The 22,300-nt window shown below is 46.1% G+C and overlaps 1 protein-coding gene across 3 annotated transcripts in view; it reads right to left on the reverse strand.

The window, feature by feature from the left end:
- Positions 1–17,511: 17,511 nt before the first annotated feature.
- GLIS3 (GLIS family zinc finger 3) overlaps positions 17,512–22,300 on the reverse strand; it is a 464,054-nt gene continuing 459,265 nt past the window's right edge. For all 3 annotated transcript variants that reach the window (XM_037061760.1, XM_037061758.1, XM_037061759.1), the window contains one exon: positions 17,512–21,748. In XM_037061760.1, the coding sequence (XP_036917655.1) occupies positions 21,612–21,748 (137 nt within the window). In that variant the 3' untranslated portion in view covers positions 17,512–21,611. The remainder of the gene's footprint in view (positions 21,749–22,300) is intronic.

Genomic DNA, 22,300 nt, shown 5'->3' on the forward strand with positions numbered 1-22,300 from the left:
CTCTCCCTACGCCTCCCCTGCCCCCCTCTCCCCTCCCCTTCCCTTCCCTTCCCTCCTCTTCCCTCCTCTCACCTCCTCTTCTCTTTCTTCCCTACTTTCCCTTCCCTTCCCTCCCCTCTCCTTCTCCCCCTCCCACAGCAGGGGCATACCGGTTCCTCCTGGACACAGGCTGCCCTACTGTAGTGCGGATCACCCAGTGTCTCTGGGACACTGCCTACTTTTGAGCTCCACACTTCCCAATAATTGTATGTGCCAATAGCCTTCCCATGAATTCCTTCTTAATTAAATTATGGTGAAGCCAATTAGAATTGCTATTATTTGAAATCAAAAGTTTTGAATGATCCGTTCTCATTTTTTAAAGTATCTCTCCATTGCCTTGACTCAGTGGCTCAGTTGTTTGGATTATTGAACACCAGAAAGTCATGGGTTCGATTCCCAGTCAGGGCAAATATCTGGGCTGCAGGTCAGATCCCTGGTTGGGTGCATATGGGAAGCAACTGATTGATGTTTCTCTCTCACATCAATGTTTCTGTCTCTCTCTTTCTCTTCCCCCCTCTCTAAAATCAATAAACAAATCCTTAGGTGAGAATTAAAAAAAAAAAAATTCTGTATCTCACTGTGATTTACACAAACTGGCAATGAGGAAAAAGAGAGAAAATCATGGCAAAGAGAAAATTACAGTAAGACATATAGGACAAAGCCAGAGGACAGTCCAACACACAAAACTCACATTACGTATTTCTGTGTCTTTCGTTGTAGGTGGGTAGCAAATGGAATCTAAGCTTCCTTATTAGACAAAGAAATAATAGGAACACAATTTGTCACACAATTCTGTGCTCATAGGAAACAAACAAACCAGCGGCTCCAGGCAGGCACCCCTGACACTGACACGGAAGAGCAATGTTTTCCAGGGCCTGCTAAGGGGGGGCACGCTAGGAAAGAGTGAACGACATCTTGCATGATATCCACATGATGGATATTGCGTTGGCCAAAAAGTCTATATGTTTTTTCCATAAAATAAGACATACTTTTCAGCAACTTTATTTATTTGGATATTTTAGGTATGTCGCCTATCTCCCATGTGGTCTAACAATGATTGTTCTCAATTAATATCTCAGTTTGATCTCTACCAACTTCAACTGGTCTACCCAACCGTGGAGCATCGTCCAGCTAGAAAACTCCAGCACCAAACTCTGCAAACCACTGCTGATGCCTCTAATCAGTCACAGCATCTTCTCCATACACTGCACAAATCTTTGGGGGCTTTTTTGCATTTCAGTTGCATTTTTACCTTTCTTGAAACAATAAAGCATAATATGCTAAAAATGTCACTTATTTTCTTCCATCTTCAATATTAAAATGGCTACACAAAAATTCACTCATTTTGATAAGTTTTCTTAAAATGCATGCTGATATGACAGCTGTCGCAATACAGCCTAACCAAATTGTTTCAAATGCAGTTAAAGACAACTAAGTGCTCCTAGAGCCATCTTATGGAAGAAACCCAATAAACTTCTTGGCCAACCCAATGCAATAGTTTCATAAAACCACGGACAAGAACATCTGAAACTAAGTATAGCTCTTTTATCAAAGCATAATTCAGAGAAATCACTTTTGTGGACACTAAAGCAATACATCCCATTTTTTGGGGATGGAGTCTGGCTTAATTTAGGGATAGATTTGAAAGAGTAAAACTTCAAACAGCTCTCATGTAACAACGTGTGTTTCTAAACTTATCTTTTGAAAGGTACTGAAACACATTAGATATCAAATTATACTATCTGACAAGTACCTGGACTACAGCTATTAAGTGTTCTTTAATGAATTGTAAGTTCGTGTGTTTCAACAGCTGACTGAACTGGGGTTAGAACTGACACGATGTGCCTGTGATGTGAAGAATCCAGGAAGGTGATCCGCTGGACGGGAAAACAAACCCAGAGATCGATACACACCTACAACACAGTCAAACCTTTTCCTTAACAAATACATTGTGTACGCCCAGCTTCAAAGCGGCACTATTCACAATAGCCAAAAGGTGGGCACAACCTAAGCGTCCATCCACAGATGAATGGAAAAACCAAGTGTGGTCTAGACATATAATGGAATATTATTTAACCTGGAAAATGATGAAATTTTGACACAGGCTATAATATGGACGAAATGTAAAGACGTGTTAAGTGAAATAAACAAGTCAAAAAGGACAAATGTTGTGATTCCTGGCACATGAAATTTCTAGAGCAGAACACTTTTTAGAGACAGGAAGGAGAGCGGCGACGTCCGGGGCCGGGGGAGGGGAGAGTGGGAGCCGCTGCGTCTCCGTTTGGGAAGAGGAGGAAGCTCTGCAGCCAGGTTGTGTGGGCGGCGGCACCGCACTGTGCACACACTCGGTGCCTCAGAGCCGCACACTTTAAAATGTTTAAGACGGTAACTTTTACACTATGTCTATTTTACTAACATTAACAGAGAATAAATGAAAAAAATTAAATCAGGAGTACTCCAGAAAATGGATGCATGGCCACAAAGCTGGACACGCACTGGAGCCACAATAATTTTAACTTGAATATCTTTAAAACTCGGCATTGCCAAACGCCCACCTTAGCTATTCAAAAAAAAAAAAAAAAAATCCCAAGAAATCTACCAGGTTTAGAATGTCTCCTTTTGAGCAACAAAGTTTTCTGGTGAGTCTTCCAAGATTAACTGAGTGCAAAACACACATTCGGGAAAACGAACGTCTGAGCTCGAGGCCAGGGGTTGTCTTCACGGCCCACTGAGGCCGGTGTTCTGGCTGATTCCCACAGCAGGCTGTGCACGTCAGGTCCGTTTCGCAAACGAGACTCAGCAAGATCAAGTAGCTCTGTTCAAGTTACACAGCTAGTCAGCAGTAAGTCTTGAATTTGAACCAACCTTCTGCAAGACAGATCGTGCCCACATAGGCTATCAGAGAGACCCCGGCTCCATTTCTTTTCATTACACCGAATGAAGCCTCAAGCACTGGACATAACCACCCCGGTTTCCCTTTGCCGGGTTTTAGGAGTTCTTTGGGGCTGGTACAAGCCAGCTAGAAGCGCCCTATTTGTAACTAAAGGTCGCCTGCTCTGCTTCTTTCTGCCAATAATACCCTTACAGTCATATTGTATAGGGGATGAAGACTGTCAGAAAATGCGTGAATTTCCTTCACCATTTCATTGGACTTTATTTCTTTATCAGTTAACATTATCAAAAATCTCCTATGGGTCAGATTGGCCTAGACAACCAGAGCTTTAGAATAGTTGAGAGAGAAACTATTTGGTAAATCCGAGTCAGAAAATCCCTTTCAATGTTTCAGTCTCTGTCCTCAGGCTTTTGAGCACAGAGACCCTAGCAAAGCGAGTTGAGAAAAGCTCTGGGCAGCCACTACCCACAATTCTCCAGGGGAGTTATTACCCACTCAAGCCCGGACCACATTCTATCCCACTCCCCTCTAGCCCTCGCTAATTGCTCCTAATTATATATCTCAAGAATTCCTCTTTCCCTGGGGTGTGTGTCCGGAAAACATCGAGTTTTGACTTCTGGTGGGCTAATTAGGATGCGCCGAAGGAAGCAGCGGAGCCTGGAGCTCTCTGACCTTCCAGAGAGGCCCTGCCCTCGTTTGTCTTCCGCACTGAATTCCCTCCACTCCATTCGCCTTTTTCTTATTTAGACGGCTCAGCTTCACGGGGAGGCAGGTGTAGCCATCCCGCGCTGGCATGAAAAGGATCTCTGCTCTTTGTTCAGGCACCTTGTACCTTGGCATCCTGAAGAGTGGTTGCCGAATGTGCTAGAAGCTAAATGTATGCCGCTTTGCCCGTTTTGTCTTGCTTCGGTGCACGTTGTATTTTATGAAGTTTCAGGGGCATCTTTCAAAGTAGAAAGTAAGAGGTCTGTCTATATTCTTTGTGTGTGTGATCTGAGCAACTCTGATTTTTTCGCACAACGGCTTCTGCCATGCCGGTGCATGCAATATTAAATAACTTCGAGTTTACATTTCACCGACTTTTTGATTTATTTCTTCTTGGTGCTCACCTGCAGTGTAAATAACCAGGTATCTCACACCTTCTGTGTCCGTGTCTTTTCTCTGGTCGGATCTCTTTTCTTGGACCCTGCTGCTATTTCTGCGATCACAGTGCACCTCCAAGTGCTGTTAAGAGTCGCTGTGCTGGACCAGATTGGGGGGCACTGCCCTGACTGTGCTCTGAAGACCTTTGGAAATGGCACAATGTATCCGAAAGGGTAAAAGCAGAAAGTCAGGAACCCAAGGATCAAAGTCTAATTCCTCATTAATATCCTTGGACAGTTGCTCCCCTTCTCTGCACCTCAGTTGTGCCACCTCTAGAATGAAAATGTTTTACTAGATGACCTTCTGTCTTCATTTTGTTTCCTCCACTCTTTGTTCATGTTGAGTTACAGAGTTTTTATGAGCTTTGTTGACACAAAAATTGAAGAAAGCATGAGCTGATCTTTATTTAGCCTCTTCTCCCCTTACCTCTCACCTCCAAGAAATGGTGGCCTGGAACAAGCTATTTCAGCTCAGCCAACTTGTATTTATTGACCACGAATGAAATTCCTTTCTGCTCCACCTGGATACGTGACTCCCCTACTCCAGCCCACACCTCTGAGACTCTTCTGATCTCTCTGGGAAGGCATGTTCTCTGCTTTTTCTCTGGGGGGAATTCATTTATTCTTTCTTCAATGTTAATTTCACCCTACTCAACAGCAAAAAACTCACCCATGTTTCTCTAAAACATCTTTAAAAGTCAGAGAGTAGTCTATGAAAAACTTAAAGTAAATTCTTATGAGCATTTGTTATTCATTTGAGATTAATCACACTAAGCCTAAAATAGACTCTCTTTTTAGAGAAAAGAAGTACCTGCCTTGGCTTGTTGGTTGCCATTTTGGACAGCAATGAGAGCGTCCTTGCATCTTTTTTTCCCGCCTCTGTGAATAAGAAAGTGCCAGAGACCTTGCCACCCCCTCAGCCAACCCAGCACTCTCTGTTCAGGTGCTTCTGCCAACTAATTAACACCTCCTCCAAAAGCTGTAATTGGACAGCAGATGCACATGAAGGCAGAACTCAGTGGGGAGTCTCATGCTCTCTATACATATATTTCATGAAAGGCAGGAAGTGAAATCAAGCGGGCTGATGGGAGATTCATTTTGCCAAAATGGCCACCCCCAGAATCTTAAGTAAATGTATGGAGTTTTAATATAAAATAGATTTCTCATATCTTTGGAGGAATGACCCATTTTTTGTTGTTTTCCACAGGTAATCCAGCGTGTTCTCAAAATTCTGGAAAAACTACTGAACACTTTTGGGCATCCCTCAGCTGGTACCAGAGCGCAGGCACATTTGCATGCCTGCCCACCCCTCCAAGGACCATTGAATTCCTGCCTCTTGTCTCAACCTCCTCTAATCTAGCCTTTATTTTGTTGCCAATATTCTGTGTGTGACCCAATAGGATCATGTCACAAGCTTAAAATAGTTTTATGCTTCTCTGGATTTCATCGGATATAGTCTAGACTATTTAGTGTGTGTGGTGGGTGGGGTGGGGGTGGGTCATAGGCCCTGAGTACCTGCCTCCTGCTTACCTTTCTCTCCTAACACCCACTCACACTGTACCCACCGGTCCCTGTATAAGTGATCTTCTTTCACAGCTCTGAATTCTAGAATTGGCCCTGCCCCATTCTCACTCCAGAGGCCATAATTCCCACTTTCTCCAAAGAACCTGGAAATAATATTTTCGCTGACCTGCAATTCAATTCAGTTCAAGTCAACAAAGTCTACTGAGTATCTGTTCCATATGAAACACTCTGCTATGCTCAAAACATATAGTGATAAGCCATAAGCTTTCTTTCTAAGGAGCTTCCAAGACAGGGGAGTCATCAGTAAATTGCTATGATAGATGTTGACGTGCCCTCCCACAGGGCATGCCCCAAGGCCTGTGGCAGCACAGAACAATCTATTCTTTGGAAATGGGAGCCAGAGTTGGGCAGGCAAATGTACGGGAGGAAACTCCAGAGAAGAGGCCAACGAGGGAATGGGTCTCCTGTAGCTTCTCATCTCTTTGCTTTGGGTCCATGTGTCCTGGTGTGTGTAGGGCAACTCTTTGCACAGAACAAAAAGAAAACAACGCGGAGGTGGATAAACCTAATCACATGGAATTGGTACAGAGTGATCATGGCTTTTGGAAGATGTGAAAAAATAAACTCCCCAATATGTCACAAACTGGCTAAGTTCTCCTTAAGTAGAACTTATCCTCCCTCCTAAGGGAGGAATGTCTACCTTTTGTGCATGTACAGGTCACAGGAGAACATTTGTCAGAGGGGCACATGCTTTGTCTTGGAGGAATAAATAAAAACTTAAATTACTGTATACAAATTACACATTGATATCTATAGCAAATTGCTAAACAAAGTCTGTTGTGTATGCAAGCAAAAATGCAGAGATTTGTAATCTATTGCTAAAAGAGTTTTAACCAAAATTTCAGACAATTTTGCACTTCTAGGTAATGTGTGAAATAATGAAACAGGCAGGTGGCAAGAAATACGAAGGAGGTGTATGGAAGCCTCCACTTACCCCTTACTAAGAAGCAAGTGATGACCTTAACCAGGTGTGTGAAGGAATAGGCTGTGTGTGGGTGTGTGGGTGTGTGGGTGTGGCCCGTATCTTCACGGCTATGTGGCTGGGTCTGTTTGGGAAGTCTACTTGTTGATTTAGGTGCTGGCCTTTCGTTCTCAAAGTGTGGTCCCAGATCAGCACCAGCATAGCCCGGGAACCTGTTAGAAATGCAGAACCTCAGGCCCTTCCCCAGACATCCTGAATCAGAGTGTGTGTTTTATCAAGATCCTCACAGAATTCAAACGCACATTAACATTTGGCGATCATACTTTCAAACTTCACAGCACCCCTCTGGGGTTCTCACTCTCGGCCTCAGGCTTCAAGCACCCTGAATGCTTGATCAAACCCCTTGCAGTGTGCGCCTTTGCTTGTGTGGTGCATTATCGTTCAGAAAAGTACCCCAGATTGTATTTACTTGCATTTCCTCCCCCACCACATATGTGCACCACACACATTTTGAGAAGTAAATCAATAGAAAATGTTTTCCCCATTAAAACTTCTCCCCTGACTCCCCCCTAATGTGTACACACACACACACACACACACACACACACACACACAACTTGTTACCAACTTTTAAATAGCAATTGGAAGCCAGTGGATGGAGAGGAGAACATTTGTCAGAGGGGTAACACGATTTGTCTAGGAAGAATAAAGAAAAAAACTTAAATTACTCTATACAAATTGCAGTGGGAAGGGAAGCCTTGTGAGCTCTCACTCATGTACTGTTTGTTGTTGGTTTTATTTTCTTTGACTATTAACCCAACAGTGGAATGGAATTGCCAAACTACCTCTAACCCCACGGAGGGCAATCAGCAGTGAGCTGAACGGGGACACCAGCAGCCCTAACACTTCGTCTTTCAGTCCAATGAGACTTCAGTTACAAACTGTATTTAGATAGAAAAGGTAATATACAGAGATGTAAACACAATCAATCTGTACAAAATTTAATTCCCTCTTTCTTAAAATCTCTTTCCCTGCTCTTTTTTTCTTAAAGCAGCCCTATTTCTCGCTGAGGGGGAGAACCAAATCTGAGGAACTGTTGGGAGGAGCAGGAGTCAGTCCAGCTGGGTTTGGATAAGCATCCTCTTGGCTCTGGTCCAATCTCCCTTTACTGTGGTCCTGGGACCTTCGAGCTCTTCGGGATGCTAAGTGCCGTGATTCTGGCTTTCAGAGTGGCCCCACTTGTTAGGCTGCCATGGACACCAGTAGAGAACATGCTCAGGATCATAGAGTTCCCCTTTGTCCCTGCCCCTCCCTTTGGGCATCCCAGTTAAATACTACACCAAGTGACATGAGCAACTGATCAGACCAAGGGGGGGTACCCGAGGCAAGATGGGTACCTTGGAAGCTCTCCATTGTGGGTTCGAAATCTAGATGGATAGGGTATAACTCATTACCTACGTATACATCTCTACCTGCATCTCTAGCCATGTATTTATCTATGTGCAGAGAGAAACCAGCTGTTTTCTCTAAGCAGGTAAAGCATGGAGTGTGGGAGCAGCCTATTTGCCAGTTACGTGCACGTGGCTCAGAGCTGCTGAGGAGGTGGGTCTGCAGGGACAGCAGACTAGAACAACCCGGCCGAATGAGCAGAAATGAAAGATGAGAGACAATGAGAGCTGGGTCATCATTTCAATCCCATTCCTGATATCTCCTTATGTGTGTACCCTGCGTCTTTTCACTACCTTTCCCTTCACTGCTTAAACACACACAGGGTGGCTTTCGTTATGCAGAGCTCCTGCCTTCTGTCTAGCCAGGCAGCACTGTGCTTGCACCTTCTGACGGATCGACGTGAACCCCCGCTCCCTGCCCTCTGAACCAGTCCTGAGGCCGCAGCCCAGGGTAGCACGGTAGGAGGGAGAGGTGCCTCTGAGTGAAAGCACCCCTGCCCATGCGGACCCTGTGGTCCCACACCTCAGGATGCCATGTCCTGCTGGCCTCAGAGCTCTCCTGGGAGCTCTCGCAGGTAGCAGAGAAGGTGATCTTGTCACAGGCCTCTTCCTGGATCCAAGTGGGCTGGCTCTAGCTGCAAAGCCCTTCCTAGCTGGGACAGTGAGGGACAATAGTTTTACAGCAAACATTCCCATGAACACAGATGGGCTGAGGAGGGAAATGACCCAAGAGGGAAGTCACTCATGGGTCCTGGAGCAAATGCTGGGATAGGAAGCCAGATGACAGCACAAAAACATGTCAGAGCTGAATAGGCCATCTGCTCCCACAACTTGATTCTACAGGTGGGGAAGGGAAACCAACATTTACTGAGGGCCAGCCATGTGACAGACATGTGTGTCCCCAAGAACACTGTCATTCAGGTATGATCCTCATTGAGTAGATGAAGAAGCTGAGGTTCAGAGTGGTCAAGTACTCTGATTAAGTGGTGAGGGAGGAGTGGATTATGAGGACTTCTTTACTCTGAGCTCGAGGCCATAGTCACCAAACTAGAGGTGACTCAGGACTGGTCTCAGAACTCCCAGACCAGAGCCCCTCGAACCTCACCATGCCACCCGCATCACAGTGCGCTTTTGCACGGCTGGAGCAGCACTGACCTCAGGGAAGATGGTTGGAGCCCAGCCAGGCACCCTGAGACCTGCTGCAAACAGGAAAACAAAGCAAGAGCCTGGGATTTCCCATGGCAGCTTTGCCTTCAACATGGGCTGTGAGCAAGCCCACACAGCACAGCCAAGTTAGTTCTAAAAGGTGTGGGGAGAGAGGAAAAGAAGGGGCCACAGAGGACACAGAAGCACCCGGGCTTCTTGTTCTGGTTGTCTCACCTCCTAGCTGTCACCTTGGATAAACCACAAACTCTGCATCTTTGGTTCTTCTGTGGCATCATGGAAGGCACCTGAGTTGGACAGCGGTTGGTGATGGAGCTCTGGAGTCCTCAGGCCTGGATCACAAACGGGCCTCTTCCATCATGGGCCCTTGGCCGCAGGCATACATGCTGTGTGGGGACAGGATAATGGTCTTTTGAAAGCCTAAGCATAAGTGAGCACAGGGTACATGTCAGGGAGGAGAGAGAAGATGACTTGGAGTTGATGACAGGAGGCCCAGCTGTGTAGTTCAGCTACACAGATGTGCCCCATGGTACCCTGAGGAGACTGTTAGCTTAGTGTGCCATGCAGATGTAAGGGGAATTCCATAAAGCAACTCTGCAGTAAACAGGTCACGCTAGACACACAGGCGACCCAAAGACCTGCGTCGTACAGATGTTCCGTGCGCTGTGCCCGGGGACGTGGTCTACAGATGTTTGCCGCAGAGCACAGCCAAATCAGAAAGTTCTTGGATTAGAAATAACAATACATTATTTTGCTTTTAGAAGTATCAGACTACCAACAAATGTTTTCATCGTACACCATTTGCTATTTGGCAACGTCAAGGTATTTGTTGAGTTCCGAGGTTGCGACACGCCTGGAGTTCTCACGGCCTTTCGAATCTCCACTGCGCACCTTCCCTCCCAGTTCTTTGGGGGTCTTCTGACTCCAGGCTCCAGGAATCCTCCCGGGCCTGCCCCTACAGGGCCTGGGCAGGATCACAAACCGAGGCCCACAAATTCAGAGATCTAAATATTTAAAAATTCCAATGGACGTTTAAAAAACTTTTATGTAAAGTATATTCTTTCCCCTTTTCCTAACGAATGTACTTTCATAGCACTCGAGAGGCCACAGTTGGTTTAGGGTGATCAGAGGCTCCTTGGGTTTCTTGGCCAGAACGTGACGACACCAGGAGGCTCACTCCCTGGCCTCTGCCTGTGACCGCCCCCCCCCCCTCCCATTCTCTTCAGGTTCCTGTTTCCACCTTCAGCCGTGTGGAGGCTTCGTGTTCACACAAGACGAGCTCAGTCTCCCTGTCTAATTCCATCACAAGACCACACAGCCATGCCCCACCCACCCGTCAGGCCCAGGGCCGTACACACTGGAGCCCTGATCTCCTCTCAGAAGGATGGGCTAGTGAAGTCTGTGCTGGCCCTGGAAGCAGCATGGGAGCCTTTGGACAGGGAACTGGGGTTACAGACACCTGGATCCAGTCTAGAAGTGGGAGGAGAGAAGGTTTGGGGTGAAAGCTTCCCTTTGGTCACATGAGCTCCTCACTCTGTGGGGGGCCATGGCTGGAGGACGATCAGAGTGGAGCCTTCGCAGCACCAGCCCCAGCACAGGAGGTCCCCCTGTTTGCCTCTAAAGGTGACTGTATCTTTCCTGGTGGTCCCAGGCAGATGCCAAAGAGGCAAAGGTGTGTACTACAGGTTGCTCCAAGCTTATGATAAAGACGGGGCTTTGTAGGCAGTGTCATCTGGAGGACGTCACGACTCGCTTGCACTCCAGGCTAGCTCCTTTTCTTCTTGCTTTCATGTGCAGATCTCAGAACCATGACCCTTTGCTGGGACCTCCTCACAAATGATCATTCCACTCTGGGTGCAGGATCAGTAATTTTTAAAAGATGACAGCTACTCCTTAACAAGTATTTGACACGTGCCTGGAGTTAGCCAGATAATCTATGTACTTATCTTCCTGCTGGAAGAAGAAATGGGCTCAGAGCAGCATTGTTTGGGAACTTACTTGTGACACCAAAAAGTACGTAAGTGGCAGAGAACAAGGTTTACCTGGCAATAAAGCCTGTGACCTGCCTCCCTGTCTCCCAGGATGAGAGGAAAAGCAGCAGGCCCTTTTCAGAAGCCTGTGTGAGTGTATGCTCCCAGGATACTCTGCATTGCATGCTGGCCAACCCAATGATAGGGGCCTGCCTGAGCTTTTCCCCATGCCCTCCCAGCAGGCAGGGAGAGGGTGCTGCTCAGATTCCCAGCCACATTGTGTGTACTTAGCTGGTGGCTGATAGCATTAACTTCTTTAGGTTCCTCTGAAGCATGATCCTTTTCCAGCTCCTCGGAAGAACCTCAGGCAGTAAATGACCAAGACAGTGACAGCCCCAGCACATGTTTCTAAGGGTGGGCTTCAGCAAGGGGATGACATAATGGCCTAGTTATTCCACCCAATATGGAACTCTTCGACTGGGCAACAGCCTCCATCCTCTTGGCATCACAGGCAGCTGCAGCCCCTGCCCAGTCCTGCTTCCGCCCTTTCCTGTCCCAGGTGTCACTCTGCAATAGCCCTTTGCACTCCCACTGTCTCAGCATCTGCTCCTGGACAGCCCAACCCTCAATGTGCTCCCGGGGCTCCAAACTGTGCTCCTGGGGCTCAGACAACCAAAACAACCCATTTGAAAGGCCAGTCTGCTAGAACAGAATGCCACAAGGACAAGGATGATATTGCGCTTTCTCTTCTGCATTGTCCCCAGCACGACAGTAAGCGGCACCCAGTGCTGGGTACGGACGGGGTTCAGTGAACAACTGCTGAACAAATGAATGAAATCCAAATCTTCCACTGGGACTGGCTGGCCCTACGCTGATGCTTCTTGCATTTCCCTCTAGTTCACTATATTCTCCTTCCACCACAAGCATCTTTTTCTCACCCTTCCTCAGTTACTGAGAATCGATGTCAGGCACAGTGCCACCTTCTGCAGTTGCTCCAAACCACCGTGCCGTCTCCCTTCAGCTCCTCTTCCTGTTCCGCTCTCTCAGCAAGCCAGACTGTACTCCTAGCCACCGTTTCTACCCATCAGGGGTGCACATGCATCGCCTCAGGGCTCTGCTCTCAGCTGCCCCGGCTCAGGCACGCCCCGAGTGTCGCCTACAGAACATGCCTAGCGAGATGCGTTGTTCTTCTTAAATTGTCTTCTAGCTGTCGGGCACCCTATTTGGTGCTCTGCTTACATTACCCTTCTTTGTTTTGTCATAAAATATTAAAAACGTTCTATTTTAAGTGTTTTTAAGTGGGTAGTTCAGTGACATAATCAAGTGCGTTCACAATGTTGTACAACCCACAGAACTTGTTCACCGTCCCAAAGAGAAAGTGTGCGCCCACTAAACGATGACTTCCCATTCCCTCCTCCCAGCCCTTGGTCACCTCCATCCCACTTCCTGGCTCCATGAGTGGGTCTGTTCCCAGTAGCTCATATAAGTGGAAGGATACAGTATTTGTCCTTTTGTGCCTGGTTTGTTTCACTTAATGTTTTAAAGGTCCACCCATGTTACAGCCTGTGTCAGAATTTCCGTCGTAAGGCTGAGTCATATTCCAACATATGTATAGATCATACTTTGTTTATCCATTGATGGATATTTGGGTTGTTTTCTACAGTTTGGCTATTGCATATAAAGCTGCTAGGAACATGGGTGTACATCTGTTTTTAGCCCTTGTTTTCAATTCTTTTGAATATATACCTAAGAGCAGATCATATGGTAATTACATTTTTAATTTTGGGGGAACCTGCCAAGCTCTCTTCCATAATACAGTACAGTGAACATAGTACGGGCTTTGACAGGTCCTGAAGTGAAGAATCTGTGGAACTCTGACCCGCCATTCCGCAAACTAATTTGACAGTGGAGCCATTTTTTGAGGAGTAATGGGTTACACACCATCGCCTGCTGGATTGGGGAACAGCTCCCTGCACAGGGGCTGGGTCAGGGAGAGAGAAGAATCACTGAGAGCCCAGGGACAGGAGCACTTCTAACTCTCCAACTAACCTGCTGGGTGACCTTGGCAAGTTATTCTCTCTCTCCTGGTGGCTCTGCACGTGCCCGGACTATCCTTCCTCTGCTCCTTTGCTTCTTGAAGATGAACTATCAGGACTCTCTTGGTCACCCACCCCCTCCCTCAGGAAACTCCGACCCTGCTGTCCCCTCCCCGGCAGGGAGCGGAAGCCCCTCTTCTGCTCAGCTCCTGTTACACTGTATCGCCCGCCGCCCCATCAAATGGTGGGCCTCCTCCACTATTTCCAGGGGTTGGGGGTGTCAAATTTGGTTTGTGTAAACAACCACCTTAAGAACTTATTAAAAAATGCAGATGCCTCTGTCTTACCCCTAAAAATTCCAACTTAGTTGCTGTGGGGTGTGTACTCAATAGCTCTTGAATGTGCCTTCAGAACAAGCACTTCGGGCAATGTTCTCAGGCAGATGATTATTTGGAATCCCCATTACTGGCTCTGGGAGAGTAAGAACCACTTTTACCTGTTTATTTCACACAATAAACGTTGAGTGAGTCAACAAAGGAATGAATGAATGAAAGGATGCCAGTTTCCTCCTCTGTAAAATGATGAGATTGCACTGGACAGTCTCTCTCAGCCTCCTCTTGGTTAACCTTCTCTTTATAAAGTTCAGGTTATTTTCCACAAGCCACTGTGTTCCCAGCCTCTTTAAGATGGATCAGAGTCGCACACAATGCACACACCTAAGCACATGAAACCACCAGGGAGAGCTGCTGAAGAGGAGTTAGTCTAGTCCACGCTATGATTCAGCAAATGACTCACAACTCATGAATAACCATATTTTGAAACTATCAATTTTATCACAAGGCAAAGATACAAAGAGAGACATGAAGTTGTGCTCCTGTGAATATGGTCTCATTCTTGGAGTAGCTGAGAAGCAGTACTGCCAGGGCTGATAAACCCCCAAGTCTGGGAATTAGGGAGTGGGGCATTATGGGAAACCAGGGGCCAGAGAAATCGCTGGGGTGTTGAACAGCTCTCCAGCCGGGTGGAAGGGGTACAGGCCATTAGCTGTGTCAGAGTCCCCTGACTCTGCTCCAACCACTGCTCAGTGGAGTCTTTGAACATAAAACCCTGACTCTGCTCTCCCTGGGAAAACCGCAGGTTTTGAGAGGAAGCTCCAGCTTTTCACAAGAGCTATGGCCTGAGAAAAGTGAAGTCTCCCCTAACTATAACCACTAGGCATTTCAGAGGAAAAGGTTGGCTATGGCTGCCAATATCCAGCAAATATTTGGTTAGCTTGGAAAGAATGGGTACTCATTTTCCAATTCTCACAGATTTCTTTAAGCCCAGTGCCTTTTATTAAAAACCTCAGCTCCAGAGATGCAGTCGAATGAAACTTCAGGCTCGAAGCGTTCATCTGTATCCCGGGAAGCAGAACCCAAAATCTAAACAAAGCAAAGCTTCATCACTAGAACTCATTAATTTCCTCTAGGAACAGGGCCTGGGGTAGCTGAAAAATCGTCTGAGGGGCTCCTGACTGCAGTTTTCTTTGGGTGGATGTTTACAGAAGGGACCAGGGAATGTCCTTCGGTTGACCAGGGTCAGCACACCATGGCCCATGGGACAAATCCTGCCTTCAGCCTTGTTTGTTTGTTTCTGCACAGCCTGTGGGTTAAAATTTTTTTTAGATTTTTAAATATTAAAAAATATCAAAATAAGAAAAATATTTTATGACATCTGAAAAGTATAGGAAATCCAAATTTGTGTCCATCAGGAACGTTTTATTGGAACATGGCCACACCGATGGGCCTCTGTTGTGTGTGGGTCCTCCTGAGTTGCAATGGCAGAGGGGAGTAGTTGAACAGACCCTACGGCCCTCAACGCTTAAAATCTTGCCTGCCTGGACCTTTGCAGAAAAAGTTTGTAGGCCCCTGAGTAGGGGATGTAAGACTTGATTTTCACTGACATTTGAACTAAAAACTACAGAGCATATATATACAGTTAAATAATTATAAAGCAAACACTTGCCTACCCTAACACGTGGGTCAGGAAAGAAGACATTGCTGGTCATCAACTCAGAGGCCTCCCTGTGTTCGTTCCTCCTGAATAGAGTTCATCAGTATCTGGTCCTCTGTGGTACCTTCCTCGCTGTTCCTTATCCTTCCACCATGTAAACTCCATACTGTGTTCTCCTTTGACCCACAGGGAATATGTTCCAAGACACCCAGGGGATGCCTAAAACCAAGGCTACTTCTGAACCCTACCTACACTATGTTTTTTCCTGCTCACACATACCTATGATAAAGTTTCATCAATAAGTTAGGCACGATAAGACATTAACAACTAATAAAAATAGAATGAGTATAAGAAAATGCTACAGTGAAAGTTCTGTGAATGTGCTCTCTCTCAAAGTACCGTGTGGTGCTGTACTCACCTTCTTGTGATGATTCCAGGTGATACGACTGAGTTGAAGATGAAGGCACCGTGATAAAGCGTGAGGATGCTGACCTTCTAACGATATTAACGAGCGCTTTGCAACTTCTCTTTTGTTTATCTGAATGACCAGCAACACAATGCTTGGGTTTGAGGGCCATTATTAATTAAAATAAGAGTTACTTGAACACAATCACTGAGAAGAAACCTAGAGAGTCAGTCTGTTAATTAAAATGGCAGTTACCACTGGCCAACCTGTGGCTAACAAGTGTGAGCACGTGAGCACGTGAGCACGTGGGGCCTGAGCATCTGCAGCACAGAGATACCGGCCAAGGGGGTAATTGCCGTCAGGACAGATCAGAGCCAGACATGGTGAGATTTGGTCAAGCTATTCAGAGAAGCTTGCAATTTAAAAGTTAAATTCTCCCCAATCCTCCCTTCTCCCCCCCCCCCACCCCGCCCCACGGATGGAGCTCAGTGTTTACTTCTGAAATTTTCTTTAAAATTTGTATTGATTTTAGAGAGAAGGGGGAGAGGTGGAGAGAGACACCAACTTGTCATTCAGTGTATTTATGCATTTATTGGCTGTTTCATGCATGTGCCCTCCCAGGATAAGGATGATGCTCTAACCAACCAAGCTACCAGGTTAGAGCTGGAATTTCCCATTTAATGTTTTTGGACTGCAGTTAATCACCAGTAACTGAAATTGCAGAAAGTGAAATCTAGGATAAGGGGGACTCCTTACTGTAATTGAATTTTACTTGCTTTTGAACTGTGTGTTTATAGAGTTTACACTACATTTGCTTTTGTGTGTTGCCTCTTTCTTTCAGCATAGTTTGCGAGACTCGGCCCTGAGTTACTACATGTTGCCATAGTTCTGTCACTGTTTAGCTCCATGGTATTCCACAACATTTCCTTAGCACAGTTCATGTATTCATTTTAATGTTGATGGACGGTTGGGCCTTTTCCAATTTTTGACTGTTGTGAATAGCATTGCTATGAACATCTTGTATCTGAACCATCATTGATTTATGTGAAAATCTCTGGAGAGGAGTGTATAGGATACATACATATCCTATGTATATAGGATATATACATATCCTATATATGTAGGATATATATCCTACATATCCTACAATTGTAGGATATGTGTACCTTCAACCCTACTGGTTAATACCAAACTATTCTCCAAAAAGTCTGGACCAAATAACTCCCGCCAGCTGCCTCCTTCTAGGGAGCAGAGAAGTTCTTATCGTCTGGTCAGTCAGCACTATTTCCATTTCTAAACCTTTAACCACACCTGCTCCCCAGCACCCCAAAGAGCCAGAGTGCATGGGAGCCGTAATCTCTTCTGCTTTGCACCTTCCCTTAATGCAATCCTCAGGTCTTTAACATTTAGCAAGAAAACAATGTTCTAAGAATGATCCTTGAGCTGATGTGATTGTATTTTAGACTTTGTGATTGGCTAACTGGCCAGCCAGGTGTGAGAATGTCCTGACCACCTTCCCCTCTCCCCTGCACCCCCACCCATGGGAGCTGACGGAGGAAGGCCATCGCAGCCAGTGAGTCGCGTGGCCTTCCGAAGCCTGCGGAGTGGACAGGATGAGCAACCAGGGAAATGGTCATTGCCCATTTCTCCATCAGGAAATCAGAGGCCTTTCTATGCCAGGGTGTAGCTAACGGCAAGCTGAGGCTTGTCCCTTTGTTGACAGGGTTTTAGAGAAAATGGACAGAAAGCATCCACCCCGCCAACAGCCCACAGGCAAAAACCCTGTCACCTGGAGGGCCAAGTGCGAGAGGCATTTCTGAGGCATTATGCAGCACTCCACTGAAAAGGCACAAATAAACCCCAAACTCCAGCACACATTTATCCAGTTTGTGAAGCGGATTAATAGAATAACCAATAAAACATGTATAAAAGCTTTAATTAAATCTGATGAAATAAAACTTCATGTTTTATTTATGGACACTCCCAACATGTAAAGGATTCAGGGACACATTCATTTTTACTGCCATTTCGTCCTCATATCTATAATTAAATCCAGGCTGCAGCTCTGGCCCAAAGCAATGCAGCATTTTAAAGCTGGCCTTGGACACTCCCTCCCCCACCCCATCTGCTTTTAATTATAATTACCATCCCGATATGAAGGAGGCTTATGGTAAAACAAAACAAAATAATAAAACAAACAAACGAAGAAACAGTTGTTGCCATTGTGTTTTAAAACGATGGGCGGTGGGAGGGTTTCAGGTGGGCGGGCCTAGCCTCTGTTTCCAGTTTTATTCTGTACCAAGTGCACAGTCCCTTCACTTTACTTTTGACATAAAAAAGGGCTTCATGAAACAAGACAAAATAACTTATGATTATATGAAACATAACTGTGACAAATCACAAAACTATACATATTAATAGAAAAAAAGTGTACCTAATTCTTTAAAAGATTTATGACAATAAGCACCAGATGTGCCCTTAGAGTAAAATCGGCCCCGTATCCAGGATGATGTATGCAGTTCATTTCTCTACGTGAGTGTATATAACTATGTACAGGAGTCTGTGTGATTTATGGAAAACAGATTTCCACTTTTCCCCCCAAAGTGCTTTATGTCAGCAACATTACACAGGATGCTCTGCTGTCTGTACAAAATAAATCTCTTCTTTTTTACACTCACCATTTTTTCCAATGAGTGTTTTTTTTTTTTTGCTTTATCCGTTGCAAAAAAGAAAAAAGTGTAACCGCAGAAATTCCCTACAACCAACAAAAAGTGCCATTAAAAATTCTATAAAATGACATGGTCAAAACAGTTGAATAAAACACCAAATCATTAAATCGGACATTTACAATCACTATTCCCAATACTTCAAGGCAACTGAAAAGTCAAGGTTCTTGGACAGGGCAGATGAGCATCTACCTCTGTTCTGGTAGCTGATGCGCCTGACAGCTGGTGGCATAAAGGCAACGGAATACCGGCACTCGGTTTCCTCAGCGGCAACCACGCTGTGGTCCACTGAAGACCTCCTATGCATTTTAGAATCATATCTGTAATTTGGGGGAGACATAGGTAAAGGGACCCCACAGGATTAGTAAATATTTAAACACTATTTAATAGCTGACCAGAGGCTAAATTACAACAGACACTTTGATGCAGTCCCTTTAGGGAATGAACATAATGCAGTAGTGTCCCTAGGCATACTGATTTTTTGTTAATGTAATGGGATAATTACCTTTGGGCTGCATGTATTTTCATAGGTACCCATTTTTACTTAAAAAGGGGGGGATGACAATCTCTGTATGTATGAGAAAATGGTTATACATAAAGACTAAAAAGGCCAGGAAGTGGAAGGGAATGAATTTTCGAACATTCTATCTTTACTGCTAAAACATAATAACGAAAGCATATATAAGTCCTGTGCAATGCAAAACCAAGCAAGAAACAAATTTTAAGGAGAAGTGAGATTCTGGAATCTAAAGGCAGCATGAATAGTGTGGAAGGAAACTGGGTGTCCTGCCCTGGCCTTCAGCTCAAGCCTGCAGCCATCAGGAAACACTGAGCGGATGTGAGGGGCTCTCAGCATTGCCAGCAGCACTGGGCCCTGCTCCCTGCGTGATCCCTCTGCCAACAGGAATGCCCCCCTGAGGGGCTGGCCCTGAAGGTGCCACTGCTGCCTGGCTCCCTCCAGCCGCAGCAAAGCAAGTGAGGGGCCAGGTCCACTGCGAAGCCATGATAAGACCAGAGACTGGCACAGGGGCATCTCCTCCAGCTTCTGGCTTTGTCTTCCTTTCTCCTTCCCATTTCAAATTATCTAAAGCCATAAGGCAGGGGTGACAACATCAGCTGCAAGACAAACCTTGCCTTTTCCCTCCTCACCACACAAATGGAATGCATTTTGAGTTCTCCATAAAGGCTTATGGATAGACGGCCTCTCTAAAAAGCTTTCTTTTCTTTCCAGATTGTGACACATGAAAGATGTTAGTGTTATATGCATGTGCCCTTGCTTAGGCCAAGTGATACACCATAAAGTCTGCAAGGAGGGTGGTACTTTACATGCAGCCTGAGAGAGCTCACTTGGGAAGGGAGCCTAACGTGCATCCTTTCATAAAGTAGAGCAGACTTTTGTAAAGTGAGTAACTTGTTTCTTTCGTAGACTTGGACGTCTGCCTCTGATGGCTTTCCTCAAATCAGAGCTCAGAGACAAACTAGACTGACCAAGTGCACAATAAGAATGGACCCACACTTGGTTCTTTACTCACTTTATTCTACCACATGTCTGAATGAGGTCCAGACTCAGTGTACTACTGACTGTGCAGCCAGACCAGAAGGACCCATCTGTCAGGACACAGCTATCGCTGGGTACCTCTGACACTAAGCTGTTTAATTGTCCTGTTGAAGATTGTAATGATTTCCGTTTGACAAATAGCAGTTTCATTTTTGTTTAGAAAACATTTTCAAAGAGAGAAAAAAGGAAGTGTGAAATGTGACAGTGCTGGATGCCCTAATTTACTGGGTGTCTTTGGAGTCTGGCTAATTTTTATAGCCTAGGCCTTAGGACTCGGGATCATTTTAAGGCTTTGTAAAGGTGTCACAGAAAACGGCTTCGTCTTCAGGCTTGATCTCAACTGGCCAAGTGCTCTCAGGCCCTCAAAGCAGATTTTCGGGAAAAATGGTTGCCTTCTTATGCCCACCTTTCCAGAACGGTTTCCTCTACCGACCTTAGGTCAGACCTGATAGACAATGGTGCGTGGTGGGCAGGTCTGAGCCACAGTCAAGTAGAGGGAGAGAACAATGCAAAAGGAGGGAGAAAAGTGCCGGAGGGGGTAGTGGACAGACAGTCAGATGGTGGATCTCCCGAGGGAGGGGAGCAGAGGCTGTGCAAAATAACTGGATATAGGGCATCTCTAGTTTGGTTCTCCGAGAAAACCAAGGGACATAACTCACTGTGTCCCTGTGCTCACACCTTCTAGCGTGTCTCTGGGCAGAGCACCAGAGAAGAAGCAATGGGGAACAGGTCTTGATCTTGTGCTTTGAACAAGGTCTTTGAGGTGGAGTTGCTGAAGAGTTACCCCTCTAGGGTTCCTGCTCCAGCACTGGGAAGAGGGTGTGCCCACCCTGTTTCCCTCAGGTAGCCTTTGCTAATGCAAAACTAACATTTCAGGAGTGCTCACAGGTGCTGCAAGGGGTGGCCGGGCGGAGCTGCACAGTGGGGCAAAAAACACATGTAGCTGGCTGGGGTGGTTACAATAATTTTTGCATCCAAAGGACAGACTCCTAAATATTTTTTTCCATTTAAAGTAAGTGTAAATAACAAGGCTTTAAAAGTGAAAGAACTAAGATAGGTTTTTGAAATATAAAACAAGCTGTAGTGCCTTTCAAAAGACTACTTGACAGAACCTTCTTATTTTGCTTTTGGAGAATCACTGAGAAGAAACTGGTTAGCACAGGGATAGGTAAAAAGGGAGAGGGAGGCAGCCAGCTCACTGAAAATGCCAGGCTGGTGCTGGAAACCGGGGCTTCCCCAAGAGTGGAGCCCACTCTGTGCTGTGGGACCTGGGTTTCCTCTGTGCCTGGCTTGGCATCGGCCAGCAGTGAGGATGAGCCGAGGAAGTTCGCTGTGCTTCTGGCAATTCGTGTTGTCCTTCTCTCTTCAGGGTTTCCAGCAAGGGTGATTCCCAGACTATGTTTTCACAAGCACATCACTTCATTGCTATCCTCTGACAGCTGACAGCCAGGAAGTAACAGGTATCTGGTAGAGTGAAAGTCTCGATTCCCTTTGGAGAGACAGCCCTGCTGTCACCAATGAACCCAGAGAGAAAAAGGAGCAAATGCAAACATTCCCACGAAGCGCAGCTCTGACGGGTCAGTCCTGCCTTCTGAAGCATGTCTGTGACTTCGCAGGTTCCACTGACTCAGTCGACATACTTCCCATGCAGTCTATGAGGGTGTGAGCACAATGGGTGGCAAGCAATGAAAAGGTTCTGCGTGCCAGTGGTAGTGGAGGCCGGGGGAACATTTAGCCTTCAGTATAGACAGAGGAGAGCTGGCTAGGACAGCGGTCCACGGCGCTGATCTGCAAGAATGTGGTGTCTTCAGGCCCACCGCGAATGGACTCTCCGAAGAGGCTTGAGGAACCCGAAGGCAAATCATACACTGGAAGAGAACAAACACACAGGTCAACTCCTGCCTCACCACTGCCCCAGGTGGGCAGCGAGGTTACTGTGCTGAACTAGGCCCGTCAACTCCTGCCTCACCACTGCCCCAGGTGGGCAGCGAGGTTACTGTGCTGAACTAGGCCCCGCAGCAGGCACCTTAAGGTGCCTGTCCTCAGGCACCTTAGTGGAAGGCAAGGCTGATGTGCCTGCAGACAGATGGCCAAAATAAGTCTTGGCACAAAATATGGGCTGAGTTTCAGCAAAAATGAAGTAGTTTGGGAAAGGGTACCCAGACTATAGTTGTGCAAGTGGGGCTGGGAGAAGGTGAGTGAGGTTTAACAGGTTGATGCAACAGGATTTTTTTTAAACTACCTCTTTTTGCAGTTTTTAAAAAATATTTTATTTATTTATCTTTAGAGGGAAAGGGAAGGAGAGAGGGAGAGAAATATCAATGTTTGGTTGCCTCTCATGGGGCTCCTGCCGGGAACTGGCCTGCAACCCAGGCATGTGCCCTGACTGAGAATCGAACCTCGATCGTCTGGTTCGCAGG

The sequence above is a fragment of the Sturnira hondurensis genome, unplaced genomic scaffold (assembly GCF_014824575.4).
Source record: "Sturnira hondurensis isolate 20B ecotype Veracruz unplaced genomic scaffold, ASM1482457v3 Scaffold0013515, whole genome shotgun sequence".
NCBI classification, from domain to species: Eukaryota; Metazoa; Chordata; class Mammalia; order Chiroptera; family Phyllostomidae; genus Sturnira; species Sturnira hondurensis.